At 49.2% G+C, this 27,032-nt stretch overlaps 1 protein-coding gene across 4 annotated transcripts in view; it reads right to left on the bottom strand.

Annotated features, from left to right (window-relative positions):
- The window catches only part of MYRIP (myosin VIIA and Rab interacting protein), a 163,296-nt gene that overhangs the window by 46,271 nt on the left and 89,993 nt on the right, over positions 1-27,032 (bottom strand). For all 4 annotated transcript variants that reach the window (XM_059664462.1, XM_059664461.1, XM_059664465.1 and 1 more), the window contains 5 exons: positions 9,582-9,718; positions 6,865-6,945; positions 6,236-6,333; positions 5,992-6,072; positions 2,269-2,412 (listed from right to left, as the gene is read on the bottom strand). In XM_059664462.1, the coding sequence (XP_059520445.1) occupies positions 2,269-2,412; positions 5,992-6,072; positions 6,236-6,333; positions 6,865-6,945; positions 9,582-9,718 (541 nt within the window). The remainder of the gene's footprint in view (positions 1-2,268; positions 2,413-5,991; positions 6,073-6,235; positions 6,334-6,864; positions 6,946-9,581; positions 9,719-27,032) is intronic.

Genomic DNA, 27,032 nt, shown 5'->3' with positions numbered 1-27,032 from the left:
CTTAACCAGCAATGGCTCCTGTCCCCTCCCACTGGGGCCTCATCAGCATCTGTGGCCATCGTGCTGGGGCTGCCACTCATATTGTATTCCAGATGAATGGGGCTCCCACAGTCAGGCAATGTGGTGGCCTTGACCAGGCTCAGTCCCTCTCGGCTCCCAATTGCCGAATGTGGTCCCAGCACAGGCTTCTTCATCACAGGGGGTCTAGGGCCTGGAGTGGGCCAGGCGGGGCAGGGGTGCGGGGGGTGGGGGTGGGGGTGCGGGGGGTGGGAGGGGAGGAGAAAGAGGGTAAGCATTGGCTTCGCCCATGTGGGTGGGCAGTGTGCCCAGATGCACTGCATGGACCCCGTGAGGAAGCTGACCCTTGTCCACTGGATGTGCCCCCGCCTCGAGGGCCCCAGGCTGGCCCTGCTATGGTGCTGGTTAGAGGGGAAGGGCTAGGGGTCCTGGCCAAGGGAAGTAGGCCTGTGACCACTGCAATCAGGCTGCTTAGAGGGGCCAACTGTGCCCGGGGCCGAGCTGGATGCGGGATTTTTCTTTATTCCCCGTCAGGCGGCTCTGTGTGGGGCGGTTCCCGTGAGCACAGTGTGGCTCCTTACTAGCGCTTCGGTGAAAACCCGCTGTTTCCGTGGCACAAATCCCGGCGCAGGGAGAACTCAGAGGAGGGGCCAGGAGGAGACTCCTTGATGACCACCCAAGTCCAGGGTGAAGGCTGCAGTGGTCTTGTCCCTGTGGTACAGTGCCCACACCCCTGCCAGGCCCCACAACCTGGGTTAAAGTGCTAACCAGAAGGAGTGCTTACCAGGGGGTGCCCCAATGTCCTTTATGGGCTTTTATTTCAAACCACAAACTCGAGGCTCTATCTCCCGATACCCGCTGTGACGCCCTGCCCCCCGCCCCCAACCCCAAAAGTGGACTGATCCTGGGGAGTGGACTTAACTTACAAAGAGATTCAAAAGATGCTTTAGAGTCAGAGAGGGACTTCCACTGGGCCCTATTCTATCCCAGCATCGGGAAATAAACCATATTCTGCTCTTTGCCCGGGAAAAAAGTAAGAAATGAGTCAGCGCTGTCTACCTCGGCATCGAAGCCAGAGTGAAGACCGCGCTGCGTGGGAGGCAGGCGTCTGGCGAGACAGGTCTCCTGACAAGAAGAGAAAACCCTGGAGGTATTAGCGTAGAACCCAAGTGGGAACCCTGTGCTAAAAGACTCCCTCGGTGAAGGCGGCAGCAAAATAAGCTGACAGCATGTTGACAAAGGAAGGTCCTGCCAATCAGCCAGTGAAGTGAAATCTCTGATAAAGCTGTAAGGATGCGCCCTGTCACCCCCACGCGCCTGGCGACTGGTGAATCCTGGGCAGAGTCTATGCAGGCGAGGCTGCTGACCATCCCTTCTGGGCTGGCGTGTCTGCCATGGGGCTGCTCTGCACACCCTTCTTTCACTCTGTTCAGAAAGGGGGTGCTCCCAGGAGGAGTGGGGTAAGCAGTAGGCATTGCTCCCCCACTCATGTGACTTTCCAGCTTTAAGCTGAACCTGTGTGTTGCCGTGGCCCCATGCTCTGCCTGCTGGCACCCGGAGCTGTGGAACCCACGCCCAACTAGCCAGTCCTCCTTGCTGAGCCTCCCCAGGCCCAGCCTCTGCTTCTCCCACGCTCTGCGTGTCCTCTGCTGGGGCCCCTTACACAGAGAGCCGGCATTCCACAGGCTGGGTGCCGCTACTGCAGACATGAGCAGGCCCAGGCCCGGGTCACAGGAAGGGCACTGTGCTTCGAGATTGCACCCCTGGCTTAGTCCCCGGAATTACAGACAGGAAGGCTGAGCCACACCATGACTTCCCGATTACGTCTCGATGTGGCCATTTTGGTGACTCAGATGGCAGTGGCCATTCTCTTGCTGTCCCTTTCCGGTTTTGGAAAAGCAAGTGGTCTTCCTGATACAGCTTTTTATTCTCCTCAAGGGACTTCGTACAGCTCTTTCCGGGATGAATGAAAAAGTGCCTACTGACATCTTGATTTTCCCTGGATTGGTCTGTGTGGAGAAACCTACCTCTGTGTTCTTCAAAGTCCCTTCGTATCTATTCTTTCCTTCTCCTCCCTCACCCTCCTACCCCGGCTCTCACACACGCTTTCTCAGTTTCTCCCCCTGCCCACCACCCTGTTCCTTTATGCCAGCCGGTGGGCACACGAGTTAATTACAGATGGTTCCGTGTGCTGACCCCGTTTCCCGGGGAGAGCGTGCAGGACGCCTGCGTCACTGCCTGGAGACTCACCCAGCGGAGGCTGGAGGCAGGGTGGCCTCCCGGGGAGGCCGGGGTCCCCTCGTCGGCCGCCTTCGCACTGCAGCTCTGGGGCTGTGACCACTCTGGCTCTTCTTCCATTTGCTGCTCACCTTTGCTCTTCTGTTTTCTTATGATCTGGGGAGGAGGTGGGGTGACAAAGGGGGAGAGTTACCGGAGAGGCCTCGGAGTCTAGGTGGAGTGACCGGGACCACCTTTGGATTTTTCTTTCAGCCACGCGAGAGCTGGGTTTCAACAGAAGGCCAGCCTCCTTCAGATCTGTCTTATGACAAAACAGTACAACCATGGCCTTGAACATTCCACAGCACTTTACAGTTTACAAATAACCATTTTATGGTGGCAACGACTTCTTCTCTTTACCAAGTGCCAATCATGTGCCAGACGCTGGGCCAGGCACCAGAGATGCTTTATCTCATTTAATCCTCAAAACACTGCTAAGAGCTACAGACTGCAACTACACCTGTTGTACAGATGAGGAAACAGGCTCAGAGAGGTTAAGTTACCAGTTAAGGATGCACAGCTCACAAAGAGTGGAGCTGGATCTCAAACCGGAGTCTCCGGCTGTAAATCTTGATTTTAGGAAGCATCGGGAAGGCCTGTGCAGGGGCCAGACAGCAGGAGTCATCAGGGTTGGCTTCGGCTTGCTCGCTCCGCTTGCTGTGTTGGGCACAGCTATGGGGATTGAAGGAGTCCATTTATACAATGGTCTCTGGGCTCCCAACTTCCTACAGGCAGGAAGTAGCTGAGAAAACGGCTGAGCCACCAAGATGATTATATCCTCCAATGCCTTTTTGGACCAGACAAGATGATGAAGAGGAAGGCTGAGAGCCAAGGACATTCCCAGGGACAGACCTGGGCCTAATCAAGGCCCACCCCCGACCTGCAGAGTGGGGACCTGGCACGTGCACCTAGCAGGGTTTCAGAATTGCTATGGACCGGTCACCGCCCGACTTTGCAGGTGGGTGGGGTAGTGTAGCTGTCCTATTCCGGCATTGTGTGTTGGTATGTGGGGACAGGTGACTTGTTTGCTTAGGTCGTAGGTCTCCATCTTAAAAGGAGACCTGAATCACACATACAATGACTTTGATCTGTTATTGACTGAGGCATTTGGGGCTCGTTAGGTGGGAAGAGTGTCATGTGGAAGAGACATGACTTACTGTGACTAAAAGGAAGACTGAATTTGTCCAATGCTCCCTTTGTTGCGTGACTCTGTGCTTCTCCCAGGGCAGGGAGGATATACAGGTGACCCTTGAATAACACAGGTGTAAACTCCATGAGTCTACTTATACGCAAATTTTTAAAAATCCACATATATGTGAATCCATGCAGTTCTAACCCGTGTGGCTCAAGGGTCAACTGTATTTTTCTTTTTTAAAAATACATTTTTATTGATTTCAGAGAGGAAGGGAGAGGGAGAGATAGAAACATCCATGATGAGAGAGAACTATTGATCGGCTGCCTCCTGCACGCCCCCTACTGGGGACCCAGCCTGCAACTTGGGCAAGTGCCCTGACCAGGAATTGAATAAACCGTGACCTTCTGGTTCATGGGTCGACACTCAACCACTGAGCCACACCAGCCGGGCTTACCTGTATTTTTCTTACTGCAGTTGAGAATCTGCATAAGCAGAAAGCTGACTTACTTTACACATGGATTTTCAACTGCACAGGCGGTTGGCACCCTAACCCCCACAGTGTTCGAGGATCAAGTGTACCTCCCACCTTTGTCTTTGTGTTGACTGTGTGCCTGGCTTTGGCCAATGACATGTGAGGAGGGAGTGGGCTACAGGGAGTTATGGCTGAGCCTAGGCCTTGATAGATGTCACTGGCTTCCTCTTGCTGCCTTGTGCTTGGTCATGGTCATGAGCAGCTGATGAGGTAAATGAGGTAGGGCCCCAGAGTGAACACACTTGACCCCACCCACTGCTTTAGATGGAGCCAGTACAGATGCATGAGCGAGAAAGGAACTGTGGTACAATAAAAAAATCTATGTGCTGTTAGACTGACTCCAGGTTCAGAGCTTCAAAAATCCTTGGAATATTTGGAGTGACAAGAGTGTCTTTGTTATGCTAATGAGGTGACTCATGGCCAGGGCCACTAGAGAAGAGGAGGCTGGTGGCTAAAAAAAACAACCAACCAGAGAAAGACAAATACCATACTATTTCACTTACATGTAGAATCTTAAAGACAAAATAAAGGGACAAACCAAACAAACATATTCATAGATATAGAGAGCAAATGGATAGTTGCCAGATTGGATAGGACTGGCTGATGGGTGAAAAAGGTGAGGGATGAAGAAGAACAAATTGGTAGTCACAAAATAGTCATGGGATGTAATTCTGTAATAACTATGTATGGTATCCGGTGGGTATGAAACTTATTGGGGTGACCATTTCATAAATGCCTAATCACTAAGTTATAACCTGAAACTAATATAATATTGTATGTCAACTGTAATGGAAAAGCAATGAAAACCCAATCCTGTAAACCAAGGAACTTTAAGCTCTACCCCAACCTCTGGGGAGGGGACAGGGACTAAAGATTGAGTTCATGCAGGTGGTCAATGACTTAAGCCAGCGGTTCTCAACCTGTGGGTCGCGACCCCTTTGGCGGTCGAACAACCCTTTCCCAGGGGTCGCCTAAGACCATCCTGTGTATCAGGTATTTACATGACGATTCATAACAGTAGCAACATTACAGTTATGAAGTAGCAATGAAAATAATTTTATGGTTGGGTCACAAAATGAGGAACTGTATTTAAAGGGCCAGAAGGTTGAGAACCACTGACTTAAGCAATTATGCCTACTTAATGAAGCCTCTATTAAAAACTCTGAAACACTGAGACTCGGGGAGCTTCCTAGCTGGTACAGACACAGAGAGGGCATGGACAGTTTGTACACCCATTCCACAGATCTTGTGGTCCCATCATCTCTTCCACTGGCTGTTCATTTGTATCTTTTATAATAATAAAGAGGTCATTGTAACTATAGCACTTTCCTGTGTTCTATCAGTTGTTCTAGCAAATTATCCAAATTGAGGGAGGGTCATCGGAAGCCCTGAATTTGCAGAGGGCTGGGCAGACGTGGGTGACGCGGGGATTCCTGAGACTTGCACTGGCATCTTGTGGGACTGAGTGCTAACACTGCCTAGTGTCAGAACTGAACTGAATTCTCGGGGTTGGCGTACTGGCTGTGAAACACAGAAATAAGCCTGTTTAAAGCCACAGAGTTTTGGGGGTGCGTGGTTCCTAAGTTGTCATTACTGATACACCTGGCAAAGGACAGTTTAGGCAACGTAGGTAGCAGGGGGTGACTGCAAGCTTTTTCTGCAAAAGACTGTTTGAGAAGTGTAAGAAGAGGATACCCACACATGCACACACGCACACACATGTACACAGGCATGCACACACACACAAAGCTCAGGAAACAGGAAGCCAGTGAGTAACCTGCTCAGTGCTGAATTCCTGGCTCCCCACCCACCAGCTCCATCCCTAAAGGCAAGCACACTCCATCCTTTGTCTTAGATTTTGCAGTGCAATCCCTCTGCATTAGCCTCCTGAGCACAGGGGACAAAACGACAAGGCACAGAAATGGTGCCCAAGACAACAACCACGCCAGTGGTTGCTCTACAGCTCTCGGGAGGCCCCGCTCTGGGCCAGGGTGGTAAGTTGCCGTCATCGGGTGGCCGGGCCACCTACCTTCTGTAAGATAGTCGTGGCCAGCTCCTCAGTCAGCTCCTCCTTGTGGTCCCGCAAGTAACTGGCCTCATTCTGCTTGTCCTGCAGAGGGAGGGAAGGGAATGGCCGATTGCTGGGCAGGTTTGGGGTACGATCCCTTTCGTGGGAGTGAGAGGTTGACACTGGTTTCCTGACAACCAGCACTTTTCTCTGGCAGCCAGGACCCCGACCCACACCGCCGCAGAGAGGAGAAGGGGGTCCATACCAGGCTGTCCCCATAGGCTTCTGCTTTGGAAATCGCCTCCTCGATGGCCTCTTCGGCCACACGTAAGGCAACAGCCAGTGTGTCCATCATGCTGTGTCCTAGGAAACAGAACAGAGGTCGCTTTCTGAAAGGGAATGACAAGTAAAATGACGGCTCCACTGGAAGCGCTTCTGCTCAGACCTCTGGGGAAGGAGCTGAAGTGTCGGAAAAGGCTTTATTTGAAACTAGAAATTTGTTTTTGCTTTTAACCTCTGCTCTGAGGGAACTATTACATTGGTATAAAAAAGTAGAAGTTAATCAGTAAGTGGTACATGCTTTATAAGAATACTTTAATATGAAGTGCCCAGGTATGTTGATTTTTATATTCCAACTCCAAACATTCACTAGTTGATCATCAAGTATCTGGCGGTTGGGTAGCAAATACCCTTCTCTAGGCCACACCTTGGATTTACTCATCTATTTTGATGATGGATCCATACGAATGGCAACCCCTGGAGACTCCCACACAGCAATACATAGTTGTATCAAGTGTTCACAATGCAACTGGGAGATCTGGACAGTATCTCCCGGTAGAAGGTGCTTCTACTCTTCCAACCTTCCATTAGCTGTAAATTCTTAAGCAAGTTTACCTTCTGATTGCCTATAAAATGTTGAATCACTGCCTGAGACACTTCCTTCATTCTCCAGGTTTGCCTCAAAAAAGCTTCCTCCTGGGGGAGGGGGAAGAAAGGAGAGAGGGAGAAATCATGATTATCAAAGGTCTTCAGGGAGCACAGACGCACCAAATTGGCAAACCACCATTTCCCACTTGAAGTTAGCCCTGCTGACAGGTTAGTGAATCACTGGGTTACACAAAAATGCTACACTTTTGGATCAATCACATTTTTCTTCTCACATTGATGAATCCTGGTGTAGCATTGCTACCACCCCAACTTTCTTCCAGTACCTTCTTTGGAGGCAATGTGGAATCCAAGACAGAAAAATGGATTGAATTCAGAGAAATGTGAGGTCAGCTCCTGGACCTGCAAGTTATTAGTCATGTGACCTTGAGCAAGCACCCTTAGATGAATTGAAGATGGAACCATTTATTCAGAATTCTCCTGAACAAATTATAGAGAAATTGGCTGTGCCTGAGGATTACCCCGAGAGCTTTAAACAATATCTGTACGGAGTCCCCTCCAGAGATTCAGAAGTAATTGACTGAGCATTGGAAGATGATCTGGGCACTGGCTTGTTTTTTATAAAACACCCTAGGTGATTCTAATGGGTAGTCAGGATTGAGGATGGCAGATGACAACCACACAAGGGTGTTGGGTTGTAGCTAGAAGACAATGGTAATGACTCCCGACTCATCTCACATAACCAGGGGGCCATGTAAGCACTTGAGGTGGGACTAAATTTTCTAGGTGGCGTGCAGAATAAATCTCATTGTTTTGTGATCATGGCTTTACTTTTTGAGTACCATTTCATAAAGTGTCTCCCGTCAGCTTGTTTTCATGTGTATCAAGAGGAAATCGTAATTAAAATGGAGATACCAATCATATTAAAGCAACCAATTCTAATATGTCTATGAAGTGTCTTGGTACCTACAAAATGCTTTAAGACTGAACTAGCTAGTGCAATATGGAGATCATAATATATGCCGGGCATTGAGCCTTCTTTGAGAACACAGAGACAAAGGAACTGTTGTCTCCACGTGGCCCAGCAGGAGCGAAGCTTAGTCAACCATCACCGGATGCAATGTGCTAAGTGCTGTGACTGAGCGCCAGGTGAAAGAAATGGTGAATCGCAGAGGGCCCGGGACCTACATCTGTTCCAATCATGGCAGACAGTTATTCCCAGCAAACGATCATCCTTTGAAAATGACCCTGGAGGGTTTCAAAGCCCTGAGCTGGCCCACTTGGGATTCGTGTCAGCCTGCTCCACCGGTGGCGCCACTGGGAGAAATGGAATGAGATCAGAATTGTGTTCTGTGCTGTGAGCGTCTCTACACAGGTTTGTTTCCTTTCCATTTGCATTAAGCCCTAGAGAACGCCGATGAGATTTGAATTTGGGGACACGTACAGGGGTCCCTAAAGCAGGCCGGAGGATGTGCAAGAGAGGAAAGGAAAGACGGCGTGCAAACGAGTGAGCCGATTCTATTCTGAAGCTTTCTTGAGGAATATTTTTGGGTTGAAAAACTACTGTGACCACCTTTACTTTAAATTGCTCTTTTCTGCCTCCACTTCTAGAAACATATTTTTAGAAAACCCTACAAAGAGAAGATAAAAATAATAGGTGGCAACCTTGGGCACTGCTCTCTTCGCCATAGGCAGAAAGACAGAGATTCTAACAACTACCACAAAAGGCGCTAATGACTCCACGTTTAATGCTTCCGTCCTGTTTTGGAGAATACAAAACAATGATGGTGAAAAAGCTCTAAATGAGATGGAGGAGATTCGCCCTCACCTCTTTCTTGTGCATAAAAAGCATTCACCCGCGTCAGCAAAGTGATTGGGGAAAAACCTCCTTCTAGACAGGAAAAAACAGCCTTTCTTTGGGAGAGGTGCTTTTTATATTCGGACAACAATTTCTTTGTACTGGCTGGTCTACTAGAACTATAGCATACACACTGAGTGGCCAGATTATTATGACCACCTGACGTTTGTAGGCAAATTAGCTATAATTTCATGCTAAAGTTGCTAGAGGGCCAGACCATTATAAATAGGGAAGCGGGTTGTTTACCACAACAGAAGTGATTTTTTTCCTGAAGATATGGGTAAACAACGCGATTTAACAGCCTTTGAACATGGGATATATATATACTACTTCCTCATTCTGGTTTACCTACATTGGCTGTTTGTACACAGGCGTCATCCTCCAGGCTTTCTGGAGGAAGCTGACATTTTTCTCACGCTCCCTTCCCCTCACATCCGGGCCCTGGTATAGAGACTGTTTTGGAGTAGGAGGAAAGGGAAGTGGAGGCCATATTCCCCGAGTGCGGACCTAGTCTACACAATCGACCCAAGATGACTTCCTGATGCTGTCATCATTAGGGAAAGATGATTAAGAATCTTTTTTTTCTAAGGATCCAGAATTAGAATGTCCACAATTTGCAGCAATACTTTGGTCCTCCTAGCTCCTAATATACCCAGCCCACTGGGGCTGCTGGAACCAAAAGACTCAGAACTTAACAGAAGCTTTGACTTACGTCCTGTTTTGGCTCCTCACTCGAGGGGGTATTTAAGGAGCTCGTCTGTCCAGGGGAGTGTGCCTCAGCACACGGGGCCTCCAGGCAAGGCCTTCTTCTACCCCACCCCCACCCCCACCCCCCAAGGACTCCCAGAGCAAGCGGCAGCCAGCATACCCAGGATGTCGAAGCCTGCTCCGCTCTCCAGCCGGTGCTTCCTGTACAGGTTTTTCAGGACCTTGGCGCTGCCAAAGCGCTTGAAGCGGCTCTTCACATTATTGTAGAACCATTCCAGGGACTGGGTTCGCAGGAGCCTGAGGGAAACACAGAATCACAGGAGAGAACATGAGAATTACACGATAAGGTGGCTGAATGGTGGGTGGCCAAGGTTGGGGGAGTCCCTGGATTCCACAGATCAGCTGTCGAGACTTCTGCCCTAGCGACTCCATGGGGGTGAGATGGGAGAAGAGCTTTGAAGGAGGCTGGAGTGTAAGGGCTACAAACCAATGGAAACACCATTGCCCAAGAAAGGTCTATGGAAGAATCCATTTTTGAAGCGGCCTGATGGTGGATGTCAGGGTACCCTCTGTTCCTTCTAGAATTTTCCCAGGTGTCACTCACAGGGCTTGGGCCCAGCAGCCATTCTGGCCTTGGCAGGACCTACCCTGCTGTCCCCATCTGGCCCTCAAGGAGCCTTCTCCAGACTTGAGGCCCCTGGCACTGGCCTCCCTGAACTTTCCCATCTCTTAGGCCAGTGATGGCGAACCTATGACACGCGTGTCAGAGGTGACGCACGAACTCATTTTTTTGGTTGATTTTTCTTTGTTAAATGGCATTTAAATATATAAAATAAATATCAAAAATATAAGTCTTTGTTTTACTATGGTTGCAAAGATCAAAAAATTTCTAGATGTGACACGGCACCAGAGTTAAGTTAGGGTTTTTCAAAATGCTGACACGCTGAGCTCAAAAGGTTCACCATCACTGTCTTAGGCGGTCTCCGTGGCTCTTGGCTCCACTCTCGAGCTTGATTCATTCCTCTTTGTACGGTTCGGAGAGTTTGACGCATACACAGCCAGGCAGTTGTCAACCAGGGGTTGGGGAGCGGGGAGGGGGAATGAAATGATTTCTTTTAGCTTCAGCTGTCTGGAGGCAGGAATAAAGGTTATTTGAATATGGCTTTTCTTTTGCCTTCTTATTTAAAAAGCTGATCGGGACTTCCTTCTTTTACTTGTCAGAACCAACTTGAAGTAAGAGAATTCAACAGAGTTCATTTGCAAGAGCTGCAGTTCTTGCTCCAGCTGCAGAAATTTGCACTCCAAGCTACGCTGGCCCAGAAGGGACAGCTTGCATCTTCCGGGGCTGATTAGCATGACGGAGACGGCAAAGAACAGTCAACACTTATGGATTCTTTCCCCACCTCATCACTCAGTGTGTGGCCTGGAAGATGTCAGTTTATCTCCCTGCATCTCATCTTCCTCGTCCTCAGAATACAAATGATCACAGCTTTTTGCAACCGAATTTCCAGCACCACACGGCTGCATCCGATACTGCCTCACCTCTCAGGTCCTGACACATCAATGTGCCAGTTCTGCTCTGATAACATCTTCACGCTCGTATTAAGAAATGTGCCCAATTCCTACACTTTTGGTTTAGTCACCTGTTTCATTAGTGCTAACATCATGCTCTATACCAGTGGTTCTCAACCTTCTGGCCCTTTAAATACAGTTCCTCATGTAGTGACCCAACCCTAAATTAATTTTTGTTGCTACTTCATAACTGTAATGTTGCTACTGTTATGAATCGTAATGTAAATATCTGATATGCAGGATGACCCCTGTGAAAGGGTCATTCGACTGCCAAAGGGGTTGTGACCCACAGGTTGAGAACCACTGCTCTATACTATAGAATCTATAGCAGTGATGGTGAACCTTTTGAGCTCGGCGTGTCAGCATTTTGAAAAACCCTAACTTAACTCTGGTGCCGTGTCACATATAGAAATTTTTTGATATTTGCAACCATAGTAAAACAAAGACTTATATTTTTGATATTTATTTTATATATTTAAATGCCATTTAACAAAGAAAAATCAACCAAAAAAATGAGTTCGCGTGTCACCTCTGACACATGTGTCATCGGTTCGCCATCGCTGGTCTATAGTGAGGTGTTTCCCCTTCCAATTAAGGCCCAAGCTGGTTGTTGGAGTCTCTATAGCTCACAAGCAGTGTTAATGTCCTCACTCCCATCCCCTCCTCAAACAATCCCCTGTGTACAGTCCACCGGCATTGCCCTCCAAGGTCCCAAACCTTCCTGTGAAGTCAAGGGGCCACGCCACCGATCTTCGCTCAGGTGCCATTTCAGCCCATAATGGATGTGTTCGCCCCCTGCACTGTTTCCGAAATGCTGTTTCTCCTGTGGCTCCCATGATACTCTGACTTTCAGAATGCTTGCTTCCCTTCTCAATCCCCGCCCTTTGTAATGACTTGTATGTGTTGGGAGTTTGGAGGAACAACAGAATAAAACCTTTTCATATTAAGGAATAAAGAGATAAACCAAGCCATTTAGAAGTATGAAGATAAATACCAAAAGAAAGCTAAAGTTGAAAATGACTGCATTTAGCAAGCAGGACTAGGGTGGAGGTGGGGGGAAAGGGACTACTGTGGTTTTATTTGTTGTTGTTTTTTGTACCATACATCAAGAGAACTAGCTGATATTTTATGTAGGTACATCTATGACTTTGATGACCATAACATCAAATACAGATCCAAGGATGTAGCTCTTGGCTTAAGGACCCTGAGAAGTCCCTTAATGTCCCTTCTGGGTGGTAGACACTGAGCATTCTGCAGGAGCTCCGTGAAAATCCAGGCTTAAACAATGAAATCCCCGAGAACACACATGTCCCCTCCGTTGCTGCCCATAAAGCCCGAGTGTAGAATGAGCCTGGAATAGGTCAGCACCCTTCCATTCAGACCGGACTCTCCTACTCCCGGCTGGAATACAGTAGGATCCAGCCGCAGACTCAGACGTCTGCAGGGAAGACAGCCACACCTGCAGCACTCGCCCCATCAGGGTTGTTTTAGCAGCAGCAGCAGAATACATTCTTCCTGTGTTTGCCATGTAGTCAATCGAGAGAGGAGAAATACAGTTTTCTATCTTTTAAATAAAACCAGGAGTACAAAATGTCCCTTTAAAGTCACCGCTTAAATGTTTGCACAGATACTCATATGCAGAACGCTGAAAACGTAGGCACCAAATAGGACCCCAACGACCCAGTCCTGTAGAAAACATCAATGACAACAACCAGGCAGCCTACAGGAAAGGATTAGAGTACACAATCAATAAGAAGGAGCTATGAAATAAAGGGCAAGTCAATATGGTTTAATTACGAAAATTACCGGAAGCAGTGGGTTTCTCTCTGTCAAGTTCTTCTACCCAGATCTAGTTCAGGTGTCTTGAGATTGAATTAAATGCCAGGGCACAGATAATGGGGGTCCCCAAATCTTCATTCCATGTCCTCCTGGCCAGAAAAACCCAAAGACAGAGCATGAACCAAGAATCCTTCTGAGGAAGACGCAGGGCTCCCGGCAGAGAGCTACCCCGAGCGAAGGCGCAGGCAGCACACTGCCACCATCTGTTTCTATTACCGGCTTCAGGAGGGAGGTGACGGGGAGCTGTGAAACCGCAGACAACCAAGCTGAGAAAAACCCATCAACGCGTGCGAGGCGGGAGGCAGAGGGACCAAAACTCATTTAAAGCTGCCCAATTGAATAGAACTTTGTGGGGGAAATGTCATGTGAATTTTTGCTTGTTATCTATTTTTTTAAAAAAAATACTTTTTATTGATTTCAGAGAGGAAGGGAGAGGGAGAGAGAAATAAAAATATCAATGACGAGAGAGAGAATCATTGATCGGCTGCCTCCTGCACGCCCTACACTGGGGATCGAGCCCGCAGCCTGGGCATGTGCCCTGACTGGGAAATGAACCATGACCTCCTGGTTCAAAGTTCGATGCTCAACCACGGAGCCACGCTGGCCGGGGTAATTTTTTTATTTTTACTTTCTTGCTTTGCAGGTTCAAGATCCTGTGATATAGAAACACCCAGGACGTGGTTTCATCATGTACTTTCTCATCAGTCAGACCATGGGGTCTGCTTTGCTAAACGTTCTCAACATAGACATGCCTGCCATGGCAGCAAGAGCCAGAGCAGGGGGGTAGGTGGGGGGGGGCAGAGGAAGGAGTGGGAGAGAACCCCGGGGGTCTCTCAGGCAGGGCGAGTGGGCACTCTTCCCTGGGGAGCACAGGGGTGTGTGCACACGTTTTGCCCCGTTCATACTGACTCTGGTGTGTGCGAATGTAGCTACAGCGTGAGGTATGGACGTGACCACCCACTGGCTGTGACCACAGGCAGTTTATTTTGCTTTTTGGAGCTTCAGCAGCCTCATCTGTACAACAGGCATCATTCCCACCGCCACCTTGTTGAAAGGATCAAACAGAGCATCATGCATGTGGCGCCTTATAATACTTGGTATATTTCAGACCGCAAATATTAGCGCCACCTCCTCTGCAGAGCATGACTAGCAATAAGCACGGGTAACGTGTTGCTTTGACCACACAAATGATGAAGAAGATTATCACAGAACATTTCTTTGTGACCCCAGGCACTTGCTTGAAATGTGCCCCCTGCAACGTCCCTCCTGTTCTGCTGCAAGTCCCCCTGCCTTGTATGTAGGGAGGAAGAACTCAGGAGGCCACCAGCGCAGAAGGTTCTACAGCAACAGCTGCCCAACTGCCCAGTGCCATCCCCAGTGCCAGGTGGGCCAGTCTGCTCTCTGCCCAAGAGCTGGGTTGATTTTTCAGGTAAGATCTCATCCTGGGGCTAAATAAAACAGAAGGTCTTGATTCGAAATTTCTGCACACACACACACACACACACACACACACACACGCACACATGCACACACATGCATGCACCAAGAGTGCAGAACATTTGATAGGGACGGGCCGGAAGCTTCTCTCTACAGGATCTAGTCACGGCTTTGAAGAATGCTTTCCCCTTGATTATGAAGCGGCAGGTAGAATATTCTGCAAGCCATCATATGAGCTCCCACCCGTGTGTGAGTGCGTGTGCATGACTCAGGTACCCACTGGGGACCCAGGGCTCCTGTGTCCAGCCCACCACTGCTACACAGATAGCGCTTGCTGAGAGAGGGCCTCAGATACACCAAGAGCATCCAGGAGGGGAGGAGGAAATCGGTTCTTTCCTGCCCGCTGCCAACTAACCACATCCTCAGCCGGTGGGTCCCTTTCTTCCAGACAAGTGCACGTGTGCAAAATTCTGTCCACACTTTGCTGGAATGTACTGCATTAGGAATGGGTTCTGTTGACTTATTCAGGACATAACCACAAACTCTGAAAAGGCACCGGCCTCCCCCACTCCTTTTCATGCAAAAACTCAGTAATGGCCACTTCTTACCCCAACAGGAACACATTTATATTCTGCAGATCGAACGCGAACTTTATGTACTTCTGGTCAAAGGTAAATCTCCAAAAAGAGGCTGCTGCTGTCGGTTGATTTGACAAATAAACTGAAATCGTGGCGTGACCTCTGATGGGGCCCGACGCGAGTCATCCGACCTGCCAATCTATCCAGACTCGTCATTGGCGGTGAAGGTGCTGGCGGGCCTGACTCACAGGAAGTGCCGTAATCAACCCGAGTGGAGGTTTCCAGGTCTGGACAGATGAGAGCAAATGGAGAACACTGGAATTCTCTAATATTCTTCCAGCTGGATCCCTCCAGCAACATTTCTGTTCTCATAAGTCATGGAGCTCATCTTCATCGAGGTCCACACCACCCCTTTGTACCTGTTGTCAACGGAGGATCACAAAATCCCCTTTCTAGTGTCCACGCTATTGGAGCAGAAGGGACCTTCCAGTAGGTTCTGTGGCGATCCCAAGCCTCTCTGCTGTTTGCTGCCTCCTGAGGGACTCAGGAAGCCTGAGCTCGGGGGGCGGGCTGGGGACACATTCCTCAGGGCTGGAAATCGTGCTCATTTCTTCACTCCCACCTCCGGAGTGGGAGCCTGGCCAAAGACACCAAGTGTGGAGGAGGTGGTGGTGGGCTGCTTTCTATTTTGTTAGCAGCATCCACCAGGGTGGACTCCAAGGCTTTGAATAGCAAGATCTGGTACATCTGTCTACAGCCAAAAATATCTCTCGAGAAAAGCCTTGAATAACTTGCTTGTAGAGGGGCCTTTTGGCTGTTCTCACCCAAACTGAAACCACTGCCCAGGATTCCAGTAAGAACCTCAGGGTCTATCCTTTGGAAAGTCTTCAGATTTCCGAATTCCTGAGAGCACCCCCTGCAGAGGGTAAGCGTGTCAACTAGAGAGCCAGCCTACCCTGAGCAAACCCTGACCACTTCCTGCCCGTGAGACCTCGGGCAAGTTCCTTGACCTCCCTTTCCTTAGTTGCAGCATCTGTCAAATGGGTACACGACGACTACTACTGCTACTACTGCTGCCTTATGGAGTTGCTATGAGGGCAACCGAGTGCTTAGAACAGTGATTTGGCAGAGAGTAAGCTCTCGGTAATGTTAGCTGTTAGACACAAAAGCAATTTCCCATTTCCACAAGCCTTTTCAGTTGTGGTTGGCCGTGGGATCGGAGATTCAAGGCCCAGCCTCTGAAGACATTGAAAGCTTCCATGGCAACAGCTGAGCCTTTTCTGCGGGTGCTGGCAGGGCTGCTGATCCCCCGGCACATGGATGCAGATAGCAAGGAGTTAGGACGATGGGCGGAGCGTGTTGCTTCACCCAAACATTAAACCAGGGGCTTTGCCAAGCAGCACAGCTGCTGTACTGAAAGCGCCCAGATTTTCCTTACAGTTGTCATTGTGCCTCGCAAAGAACATTTTCCTCATTTCAAAGATGCGGATGCCTTTGCCCAGTGCTCCATCCTTGCCTGTGCTCTCAGCCTGCTGCTCCAACATGGGGGGCTCTGGGCAGATCTGCTGGGATGAGTCCCATATTCCCGGCTGCTCTCACAGCGGCTCACCTAGGGCTGGTCCAGACACTCCTGTATGCAGCTCTGGCCTGAAATCACACAGGAGTTCTGGCCTGAATGGCCACGCTGTCATCACAGACCCCTTGAAAACAATCTTCGATTTCTTTGGTCACTGAGAGGAGGGTTTTGTTGGAGGAGAGTTGAAATTAGGGGCTGGAGATCATTTGCAGAGATCTCCCCACAGGATTCTCATGCCACCTTTGTCATGTGCTAAACTTGACTTCATCTCCTATTGCAGTGAGGATTAGGGCAAAGGAGAGGCACCTTCAGTCAGAAGAGAAAAGTGCAAACAATCCCAGCCTAGGTTCACAGAGCTGGGTTCCAGCCCACCTCTGTCACCTAGCGGCTATGTGACCACACTCAGGTCACTTCCCTTGCTGAGCCTAGTTTTCTTATCTCGGGCACGCCACAACCCCATGCAGTTGGAATTATAGTTTAAGTTGGAACATAAATTTTAAAAATATTAAATCCTCATCCAAGGATATGTTTCTATTAATTTTATAGAGAAAAGAAGGAAGAGAGATAGATAAGGTAGATAGAGATAGAGATTGATAGAGAGAGAGAGAGAGAAACATCATCGATGTGAGAGAGAAACATCGATCGGTTGCCTCCTGCACGTGCCCAGACTGGGGAATGAGGCTGCAACCTTTCTGGTGTATGGGACGATGCTCCAACTGACTGAGCGATCCATCCAGGGCAAGCTCAGGATTTGACTGCCATTTGGGGTATATCCACGTGTGCTGCAGCCTGAGAAAACAAAACCGGGGGGGCCAACCTTTGAAGGGTTAGAGGTCACTGGTATGGTCTGAGGGCTTGGGGTTGGTGTGTGTGTTGGGGGCTGGGGAGGAGGGACAGAGGGGTGAGGTGTTATGCTGTACAGCCTAAATGTATCTGAGAGGAAAGGGGGAGGGTGTGTATGTGAGAGAATGAGAAAGAGACCAACACTATGCCTATCATGTATACAGGTTCCAGAGCAGGTCGGATGAGGAGAGAGGCAGGAGAGGGAAGGGAAGGAGAAGAGGAGAACTGGGAGGGGAGGACGGGAGGAGGAGGAGGAGGAGGAAGAGGGACTGTGGAATGTGTGACATAGATGTTGCATGAGAGCATATTGTGTGTCAGAGAAAAGGAGATGGGGCGCGGGGACAGCAGGCGGGCAGGAAGAGCCAGAGAAGGAAGGGAGGGAGGGAGGCAGAGAGGGTATTGGTGGGGTGTGTGTCTGCGTGACTCCATGTCTGCCTGTGAGTGTGTGGCGTGTGTCAGCCGTGACCAGGGGCTGTGTGCACACTCCTACACATTCCTCAGAAAGCTTCCAGCTCCTAGAGCAGCTCAGGCAGGGCTCTGGGGACTTCTCTCCTCCGACTGCCTCCGAAGCACAGCTGGTTCTCCGAGTGTGAAAGCGGAGGCTCAGGAGGCGCCCCAGGGTCCTGCCCCACTCTTCAGGGCCCGATTTCGCTCTGGGTGTCGGAAGGTTGGCTCTGCGCTGGATGGAGGGGTCCTCCCTCGGGACCATGGGGCCCACGTTAGCTGGGTTTTCTCAGAGCAGCACCACCTGTGTAGGCAGCAGCTAGAAGCTGACTCACCCTCTCGGCTCAGGGAGGGAGGGTGCTGGGATCTGGGTACAGCTCTGGGGCCATGAGGTCTTCCCGGAAGCGATGCATATTGCTGTTGCTGGTTTTGCGTCCAAGTGTAATGGTGTTTTGACCAGGTTGAGAAGAGCGATAGGAGAGAAGCAAAAGGAAAGCCGGGTGCATCTCACCTCTGTGCCTGAGCAATGCTGAGACGGGGCGGCTGCGTGCGGCCGGTGCCCTGCCCCTCCAGTGCTGGGCAGGAGCTGCTAGCAGGCAACGGCAGACTTGCTTCTAGAGCCCGGCCAAGGGCCAGAGAGAGCAGGCGAGGGCCTCAGCTTCCTGGAGGGGAGTGGTCACCTACTACAAAGCTGTGACGTACCAAGGGACCTGGACCTCCCGGAACATGAAGCCCCTCAGCCAACTAAACTTCCTGGTGGGAGCCCCTGAGATGGACTTGCCTCTGGAGGCCAGTGGCGGCAGCCTCATGCCCACAGGTAAGCAAAATGAGACAGTGGAAAGGTTCGGGGTTTCAGAGTCAAATGGACGATTCCAAATCCAGGCTCAGTATCTCATCAGCTGTGTGACGTTAAGCAGGCTCCTAACCTCCCTGAGCCCATCTCCTACCCTGTGAATCAGGGATAACACTTACTTGCAGGCTTCCAAGGACGGGGTGCGCTAACCTATACAGCCTGCCTGGCCCTCAGGAAGGGGGCCACGGCTTTCTGTTCTCCTCCCCCTCCTTTCTCAGGGTTCTGGGTGACCAACTGGAGCTCCATGTGATAAGACAGCCCGTGACAGCCCCATGCACAGCCCAAAGCAGCCCAGAGCAAAGCCCCAGATACTTCCAGAATACCTCAAGTCAGCAAGAACTTCCCTTGGAAATCAGATTCACCTGGGAGGGCGATGTGGGGAGACACGCCCATCCTTTAGGGTGGGGGGTGGGTGCCTCCCACAGCCTGTCCTGACAGCTGGCTGTGATCAGGGGAAAGGAGAGAGCGCCTGGGAGGGGTGCAAATAATCGGGGGGGGGGGGCGGCATCTTTGGGGTTTTCAGATGGTGACGATGAACGGGCTGCAAAGACCTCAGGGTATGTGAATTGAGAGTTAGTGGCAGTTTCAAAACCTGGAGGAAAAGAGACCTGCAGCCCCAGGAGCACCCCCTTTGCTGTCACAGGCGCAGTGGCCCTTGTCCGTCGAACGAGCAGGAAGGAGCAGGCGGGGAAGGGAAGGCAAACCCGCGCTGCACAGGCTCAGCCAGAACGGAGTCCACCTCCAGGCCTACAGAGCCTCCGCCCAGCAAGTCACCGCTTCTGAAAGGCGTCCTAACGTGCGTCTGCACGCCATCGCCTCCCAGGCAATTCCAATCCTGCGCACCGTCACCGGGTGAGAGTGGGCGGTGAAGGCTTCCCCGGGCAATGATCACCGTCCTTGGGGGGTTCTGGGGAGAGGAGGAGGCAATCCAAACAGATGCCTTTTCTTGTTTGAGTTCTCCCTACTCCACCCAGCCCTTGATGCAGCCTGGACACGAATCCTACAGTCTAACTGGCAGGTCAAGCGTGCTATTAAATGTGAGAATTGGAAGTGACAAGGAAAATGCCCCGTGCCATGATGCTAATACTCATTAAATCACTCGCGCCTGTTATTTCGGATAAAATACAAGCTCACTAAGAATGTATTTAGCAACTGTCTGCTCGTATGTGTGCCTAGTGATTTAAATCAAACACGGAGAGGCCTTTACAGAATAGCCATGGGGATGTAACGTATAGTCAATAATGTTGTAATGACTATGTATGGTGCCAGGTAGGTACTAACCACTATGCTGTACACCTGGTACTAATACAAAATAACACTGAATGTAAACTGTTATTGAAACATAAATTTTAAACGGGAAAAGAAAACATGGAAAGGTCTTGTTGTCTTTGATTTGTCACATGGCCATGAAAACTACTGTTGCAGAGAAATACCATACTCTTTAATTAAAAATAAAGCGTCTGGCGCCAGAAGAATGACACATGTGGATCAGGAAACACCCTACCTGCCGGACCCTCCACCACCCCAGCCTCTCCGTTAGGGGCTGACCCCCCTTCAGCTGGGACGATGCCCAGGAGACCCGGCCAGAAGGCCTCACCAAGACCTGGATGAGGGCTGCGGGGCGGCGGAGGAGAGGCGAACACCCAGGGACCTCTGGCCGGATCAGCTCTCGGATGCGCACCGCACCCACGCGGCCTTCCTGAGGCCCAGCCCTGAGAAACCAGGACGGAACACCCAGCTCCGCTCCACGGGAGTGTCTGAGGACAGAGCCTTTCCGTGGCGTCTACTTAGCTCCACAGCCCATCACACTAGAATACAACTCAGTGCTGTGTGCCCTCCACAGAGATCCGGCCAGGGACACTCCCCGCAAAGGGACGTGGGGCACCATTTCCGAGGACAGAAAGGCACAGAGGCATGTGCCTGAAGGTGTCCCGTGTGGCCGTTTATTGCTGAAATGGCGCCGGGCAGAGAAGTGCAGGAGGCAGCCGGTTTGATAGGCAGCGAGTGAAAAACGAACGAAGCTGGCCAGCGGAGGTGGGTTTTCCTTTCCTCAAAGGGAAACCCTATCCTGCAATACCGAGAGTTGACTTGGAGACCAGAAACCATCCTCCAGCAGAAATGGCGTCGGGAGGAAGTCTGGCTGGTCAGCAAGGAGCGAGGGCTCTCTCCACAGACTTCAGCCTCACCCCAGCGGGCGCGTGGCACAGCAGAGGGCACACTCCTCTGCTGTCCCTCCCCTTCCTCTTTCCCCAGCTGTCATGGGGGTTACACTGCCCTCTGAGTCCCAGTGCACGGGCCACCTGAACACAGCCACCGCCCTTCACATAGTGCAGTGGTTCTCAACCTTCCTAATGCCGCGACCCTTTAATACAGTTCCTCATGTTGTGGTAACCCCCAACCATAACATTATTTTCGTTGCTACTTCCTAACTATAATTTTGCTATTGTTATGAATCATCATGTAAATATCTGATATGCAGGATGTATTTTCATTGTTACAAATTGAACATAATTAAATCATAGTGATTAATCACAAAAAACAATATGTAATTATATATGTGTTTTCCAATGGTCTTAGGCGACCCCTGTGAAAGGGTCATTTGACCCCCAAAGGGGTCACGACCCACAGGTTGAGAACCGCTGACTCTTCCCAACACTGGCAGCTTTCAGCACAGAGCATCGGCCCAGCTCCTCACCGGCCAGCCCCGGGCACTCTGAGGACATGTGACAGGCGTCCCCCAGCACTGTCAGCCCCCTAGGGGAGTCCAGAACGGTCAGGGGTTTTGTACAAGGTATCACAGCTTACCAAGCAAGAAAAAAGTCTGACTAGAAACAAAACCGGGGATGTTGACTTTTCTTGATGGAATTTTGAATGCGACCAGTGTCCGTGGAGTGCTTTTCAGCATCCAGTAGCACCATACAAGGTACCTGTCGATAAGCTCCGGGGAGAGATTGTCCCAAGGTCAGAAATACAAGGATGGAGAGACGGGCTTTTATGTTATTATTAGAGATGCACACAGCACAGGAAGTGACTTTCCTTGACCTTGTCCCAGCGAAATAGATTCACAGGCTCTCACACATCCACATACACCTTGGCCTGAAAAATCCTGTACATAATTTTAGAGAAGAAAATAGAAAACGACCGAGTGCGGTTTTAGGGAAGCAAATACAATTCTACGTAACAAACTGCTTACTGCCCGGAAACATCCAGCAAAGAGGCATTTGCCTCAGAACTTAATGTATAAAGGCTTTATGATAATGATTTCATTCCTGAGAGCCTAGGGGGAAAAAAATTTCTGTTAAGCCTCATGTCCTCTTTTGGTTTGGGGTTTTGCGGTATGTTTTTGGCTCTTGTCAGTTATTAATTTTTTTTGGGGGGGGGAGGGGACTCTTGTTGGAGTTACGACATATTATTTTTTGAGCCACAGACAAGTCCTCCAGCGTTCTGGCACACTCCAACTACATCTAGGATCAACATTTTCCTTCTGTGTGAATACACCCTGTTCCCCACCCCGAGGGAGCACCTCGGAATCTTAAGACCCGGCATGGAAGCCGCGAAGCTCAAAGATGGCTTCTGAGGGCTATAAATGTAAAGGATGATGTGCTAACAACCTCTGCAAGCATCAATTTCATCAGCTACAAAGTGGGAATATTGGTTCCAGATCTCTCATGAGTGGCTGAGGGATTAGAACAAAACAATGCAAGCGAAAAACATCTGCTAACAAATAAGCCACAGCTGCATTCTTCTTAATGACCTGGAGCAGTGGTCGGCAAACTCATTCGTCAACAGAGCCAGATATCAACAGTACAACGACTGAAATTCCTTTTGGGAGCCAAATTTTTTAAACTTAAACTATATAGGTAGGTACACTGTTATTAACTTAATTAGGGTCCTCCTAAGGCTTAGGAAGAGCCACACTCAAGGAGCCAAAGAGCCACATGTGGCTCGTGAGCCACAGTTTGCCGACCACGGGACCTAAAGTGTTTTGGGGTCAAGGACGAAGATGCTGATGGCCAGGGTGGTAAAGGCCTGGAGTGGGGGGGGAGGGGCGGGAGAGGCTAGAACGGATCAATGGGGAAGAAAGGGGGACGTATGTAATACTTTCAACAATAAAGATTTTTTTAAAAAGATGCTGGTGGCTACATTTGTTCCATACTCCCTGGCCGGTCCTCTTTCTTCTGGTCCTACTGGGGGGACCACAGGCTCTCACGCTCACACATCGCCCTCCCTGTGAGCACTGCTCTTCATTTCCCTTTCATTCCCGAAGGACAGTTTCCCCAGCCACACCCCTTTCTGTTGACATTGAAAAAAGACATTCTCTCACCACCGGCCCTGCAACCTGCTTTACTGCTCCTCTGCCCAGCTCCCTCCCGCTTCCAAATCCGAGCTTAAGTGATGCCTTCCCCTTTCTCTTTCACAAGCTGACATAAATGCTAAAGAAATAAAACACACAAACATTATTTATATGAGAATATAAAACACATTTTCGTTCCCTAAAGGGAATTTTTAAGCACAAAGAACACAATCTAATACACAGGAAATTTCTAAAAGTTGAGGAAGAAAATCATCTCTTTTGGCTAATACATAATGTCCAAGACATAGCCTACCTACTGAATGGTCTATTATCTTCCCCAAAGTTAGAGATAGAAGCTAAATTGATTAGAAGCAATGAAAACATTTAGTGCTTTATGACTGTATCTGAGAGGCACAGCTGCCACCAAGGCTTTTTAGAGTTACTTAGCTTATTTGAAATTTGTTACACTTTCCAAGTCTACAAGGCCACTTCTACGAGTCTCTTGAGAGATCTCATTTTGAGTGAGACTCGCACTTCTCAGCTTGCACAAATCCCTGGAGAGACACACAACTTTGGAAGAGGCAGATGTCTTCGTGTGTGGTTTCATTCCAAGCAAGCTGCTTGAATGGAGTCCCTGGCACGATTCTTCAGAATAAATTAAATCCCCTTTTCTTAATTATCTCACATCCTCACTCCTACTGTTCTAAACTACAAGCCTCTTCTATTCTTTCCTTATCAACGAATTCCCAAATACTCCCCTGCTAATGCCGCCTTTGAATGACAGACAGTGTACTATTCTAGGGCCTTTATGAGGATTCTGAGAGCAATTCACACCTCGGGCAGGATTCCTAGGGACCCTGCAGGCAACGGGGCTCACCCAGCCCAGGCCAAGCAGCCCACTTCCCTGGCAAATGTGTTGGTCCTCCCAACAGTCGATGCTGAATTAAAGTTGCCTTCTTCAGGCCATTTGCTCCCGCTCCCACATGAGAATCCAAGACACTGAAAAGCATTCTGCAGCAGCTTTGAATTTTGACTTTAAGAGATGTTTATGGTCCTCAGAATAAATACAGCATCATCTTCTGCATTTGTTCCGGCTGAACTGAACTGTCTTCGTGCCGAGTGCTGTCTTGTCCAAATGAGGCTTTATTTGTCTAGGACCTTTCTGTGGATTTACATTTTTTAAGGTTTTTATAAAGTGAAATGGGTATTGTCTATTCGCTAGCCTCCTCTTAATGCTGGGGTAACAAACCCTTCTTTTCATTTCTTAGCCTGATGTTCTGTGGGCTCTTTTGAGAAAACTTGAATTTTTAATATATATTTTAGAGAGGAAGGGAGAGGGAGAGAGAAATAAAAACATCAATGATGAGAGGGAATCATTGATTGGCTGCCTCCTGCATGCACCCTACTGGGGATCGAGCCCGCAGCCCTGGGCATATACCCTGATTGGGAATTAAACTGTGACCTCCTGGTTCAGAGGTCGACACTCAACCATTGAGACACACTGGCTGGACAGAAACTTGAATTTTTAACACCAGGCTCATCCCAGGCCCTCTTCTCCCCTCACTTTACAATTCGTTTTTGGTGTGCTCCTTCCTTCTAGCCCTCGCTACCATCCAGGCACTTCTGAGCTCTGAGCTCTGGCCAGCTACCCATCTGACATGCCACTTCAAAGCCCAACATGTGAAAACCAAATCCATCACCTTCATCTGTCCTGCCTATGGCACTTTACTACTGCCTTCCAACTCCATCAATGGGACCATTCTTCCTCCCAGAGGTAAGCAGGAATAATTTTTTTTAAATATATTTTTTTTATTGATTTTTTACAGAGAGGAAGGGAGAGAGATAGAGTCAGAAACATCGATGAGAGAGAAACATCCATCAGCTGCCTCCTGCACATCTCCCACTGGGGATATGCCCACAACCCAGGCACACGCCTCCAACCGGAATCGAACCCGGGACCCTTCAGTCCGCAGGCCGACTAGGAATAATTTGATTCACAGATTAAATATGGTTGATTTTCTTTTAGATAAGACACTTAGAGGTGTGATACACTGGGACCTGCAAAAGGAGCAGGTTTGCTAAGATTGTCTGAGTATTGCCCACCGGGCCTGGAATGGCCAATGTTTAGGCTTGGGCCCTGTGCTGGCAGGAGGAAGGATGCTTAGCTGCTGAACTTGAGTATGTAACTCACGGAGAAGCAAAGTCACAGCTAGAATTGTCACGGTGGTAACCCAGAGAGTTAGGGCATGGGCACTTCCAAGGAGCCAAGTGGAGTCATAACCAGGAGAAAGAAGCAGGAAGAGATGAGAGGAAAAGAGCAGACTCTGGCCGATGGTTCTCTAGAACCTGTGTCTCTAAAGTAGGCCTGCTGGGGGTGGCTCTTTGTGAGGGTCCCTGCAGGAGGTGGTACCTCTCCCTGCTGCAGACCCCTGAGGTCTCACTGAGGTCTGCTTCTAAGGAGCCGCAAATGCAGGAACTCTTCTGATAATTCAATACCCTTCATCCACTTGCTGTTAGCACCACTACAATATTTTATTATTGAGGATGGAAACTGAAATGAAGACGAGAGAAAAATGAAAAAGAGAAATGAAGCAGCAAGCCATCCTGGGCACATCGGGCCTTCCCTGGAATGTGGGTCTCCTCTTCCTGCCTCCCACACTGTGCAATCATCTGCCTTCGTCTGACCAGCTCCCTCCACCTAAGGGGAACTGAAACGTCACTTTTCCTGGTCCCCACGGTCTAAATGAGGACCTGCTCCCAGCACTGTATCTTTCCTTTTCAGTACTTACCCCAAAGAGAATCGCACAGAGATTTATTTACTCCCTTTCTAGGCTGTGAGCTCCATGAACACAGATTCTGTGTCTGGGTTTCTGAATCCCTAATGCTGGACCTCAGTGCCCTGACATAGTGGCCACTCATTAAACAGGTGCTGAGTGAATGACTACATCCCTGTCACCTCCCAAATAAGCTATCGAGAGGTTTTGTTTTCTCATCATGGCAAAACTCCAAGGTCTATTCAATGTCAGGTAATGCTCAGTTTCTGTAAATTGGGTTACTCACTCAACATGATCCAGTATTCTTCTGGACTATTTCATGGGCAGACATGTTGATTTTAAACTTAAGTGTTTTATTATAGAATGAGTTATGGAACCAATTCCCCAGATGTATCTGCTTGAAGAAACCCAGCTGATTTACTGAGAGTCAAAATGAAGAATGCATCGATTACCTATGTTTATGTCATTGCCTTTCTGATGAGGTGGCCACACGGAGAAGAGCCAGGTGATAATATGCAGGGTGAAAATTCATTGTTTTTGTGTTTCCTCAGCCACTGTGGTTGCAGTAAGATTTATACTTGAAATAAGCCGGTGCTACGCTCTAATGAGAATTACAGTGTTCCCCAGCCCCATGAAGCCGGAGGGTCGCAGGAAAAGCACGCAGAGCGCTAAATGCTAAAGAGATGAATTGCTGATTTCTGGCCCAGGATATAAATAAGCTTGACGTTATCCCTCTGGGGTAATTAAATATAAATGGACTGAGCCATTCATGAAAACCACACACAGGAGACAGGTGTCTGACGTTCTGAGAGAGCTCAGAGCTGCTGGGAGGGGTTAAATGCAGGTTTCTCAGACGGAGAAGGGAGGCTCCGAGAAGCTGGGCTGGATCTGCGAGAGCCATCCAATAGAGTACTGCTGACTTTTAGGCTCATCATAACCAAACATTTTATAGGCTGACTTCCGTTTCTAGCAGCATGGTGGATCTCATACCCTAAATTACAACCCCCTGAAAACAACTAGAGACCATGAGGCATCTTCAAAGCTAAAAACTCTGCAAAAATGAGAATTCAAGGACGCAAGCCAACATGGAGGTGTTTTATGGCCAGGAGGTTTCAGATGAATCCAGACAGCCTGAAGCTTCTCTTTTGACAGCTTGGTGGGGACAAGGCGCAAGAAATAAACGTAGGGCTCCCACCAGTGTGGAGAAATCTAAAAAGAGACCCTTCATATAAGGCTTGGACCCCATCCGGTTATACTTCTAATGTAAGAATCACCTAGAAACAAACCCATCATGCAGAATGGGGCAGCAAAAAACATTTGGTGATGAGTGGCATAAACATGATTTGAAAATGGTGCATTAAAAATCTCCTCTGAAAATTTATCGCCTCAAGTCATAACCAC

The sequence above is a fragment of the Myotis daubentonii genome, chromosome 14 (genome assembly GCF_963259705.1).
Source record: "Myotis daubentonii chromosome 14, mMyoDau2.1, whole genome shotgun sequence".
NCBI classification, from domain to species: Eukaryota; Metazoa; Chordata; class Mammalia; order Chiroptera; family Vespertilionidae; genus Myotis; species Myotis daubentonii.
This window is presented reverse-complemented; position numbering and strand designations above follow the sequence as displayed.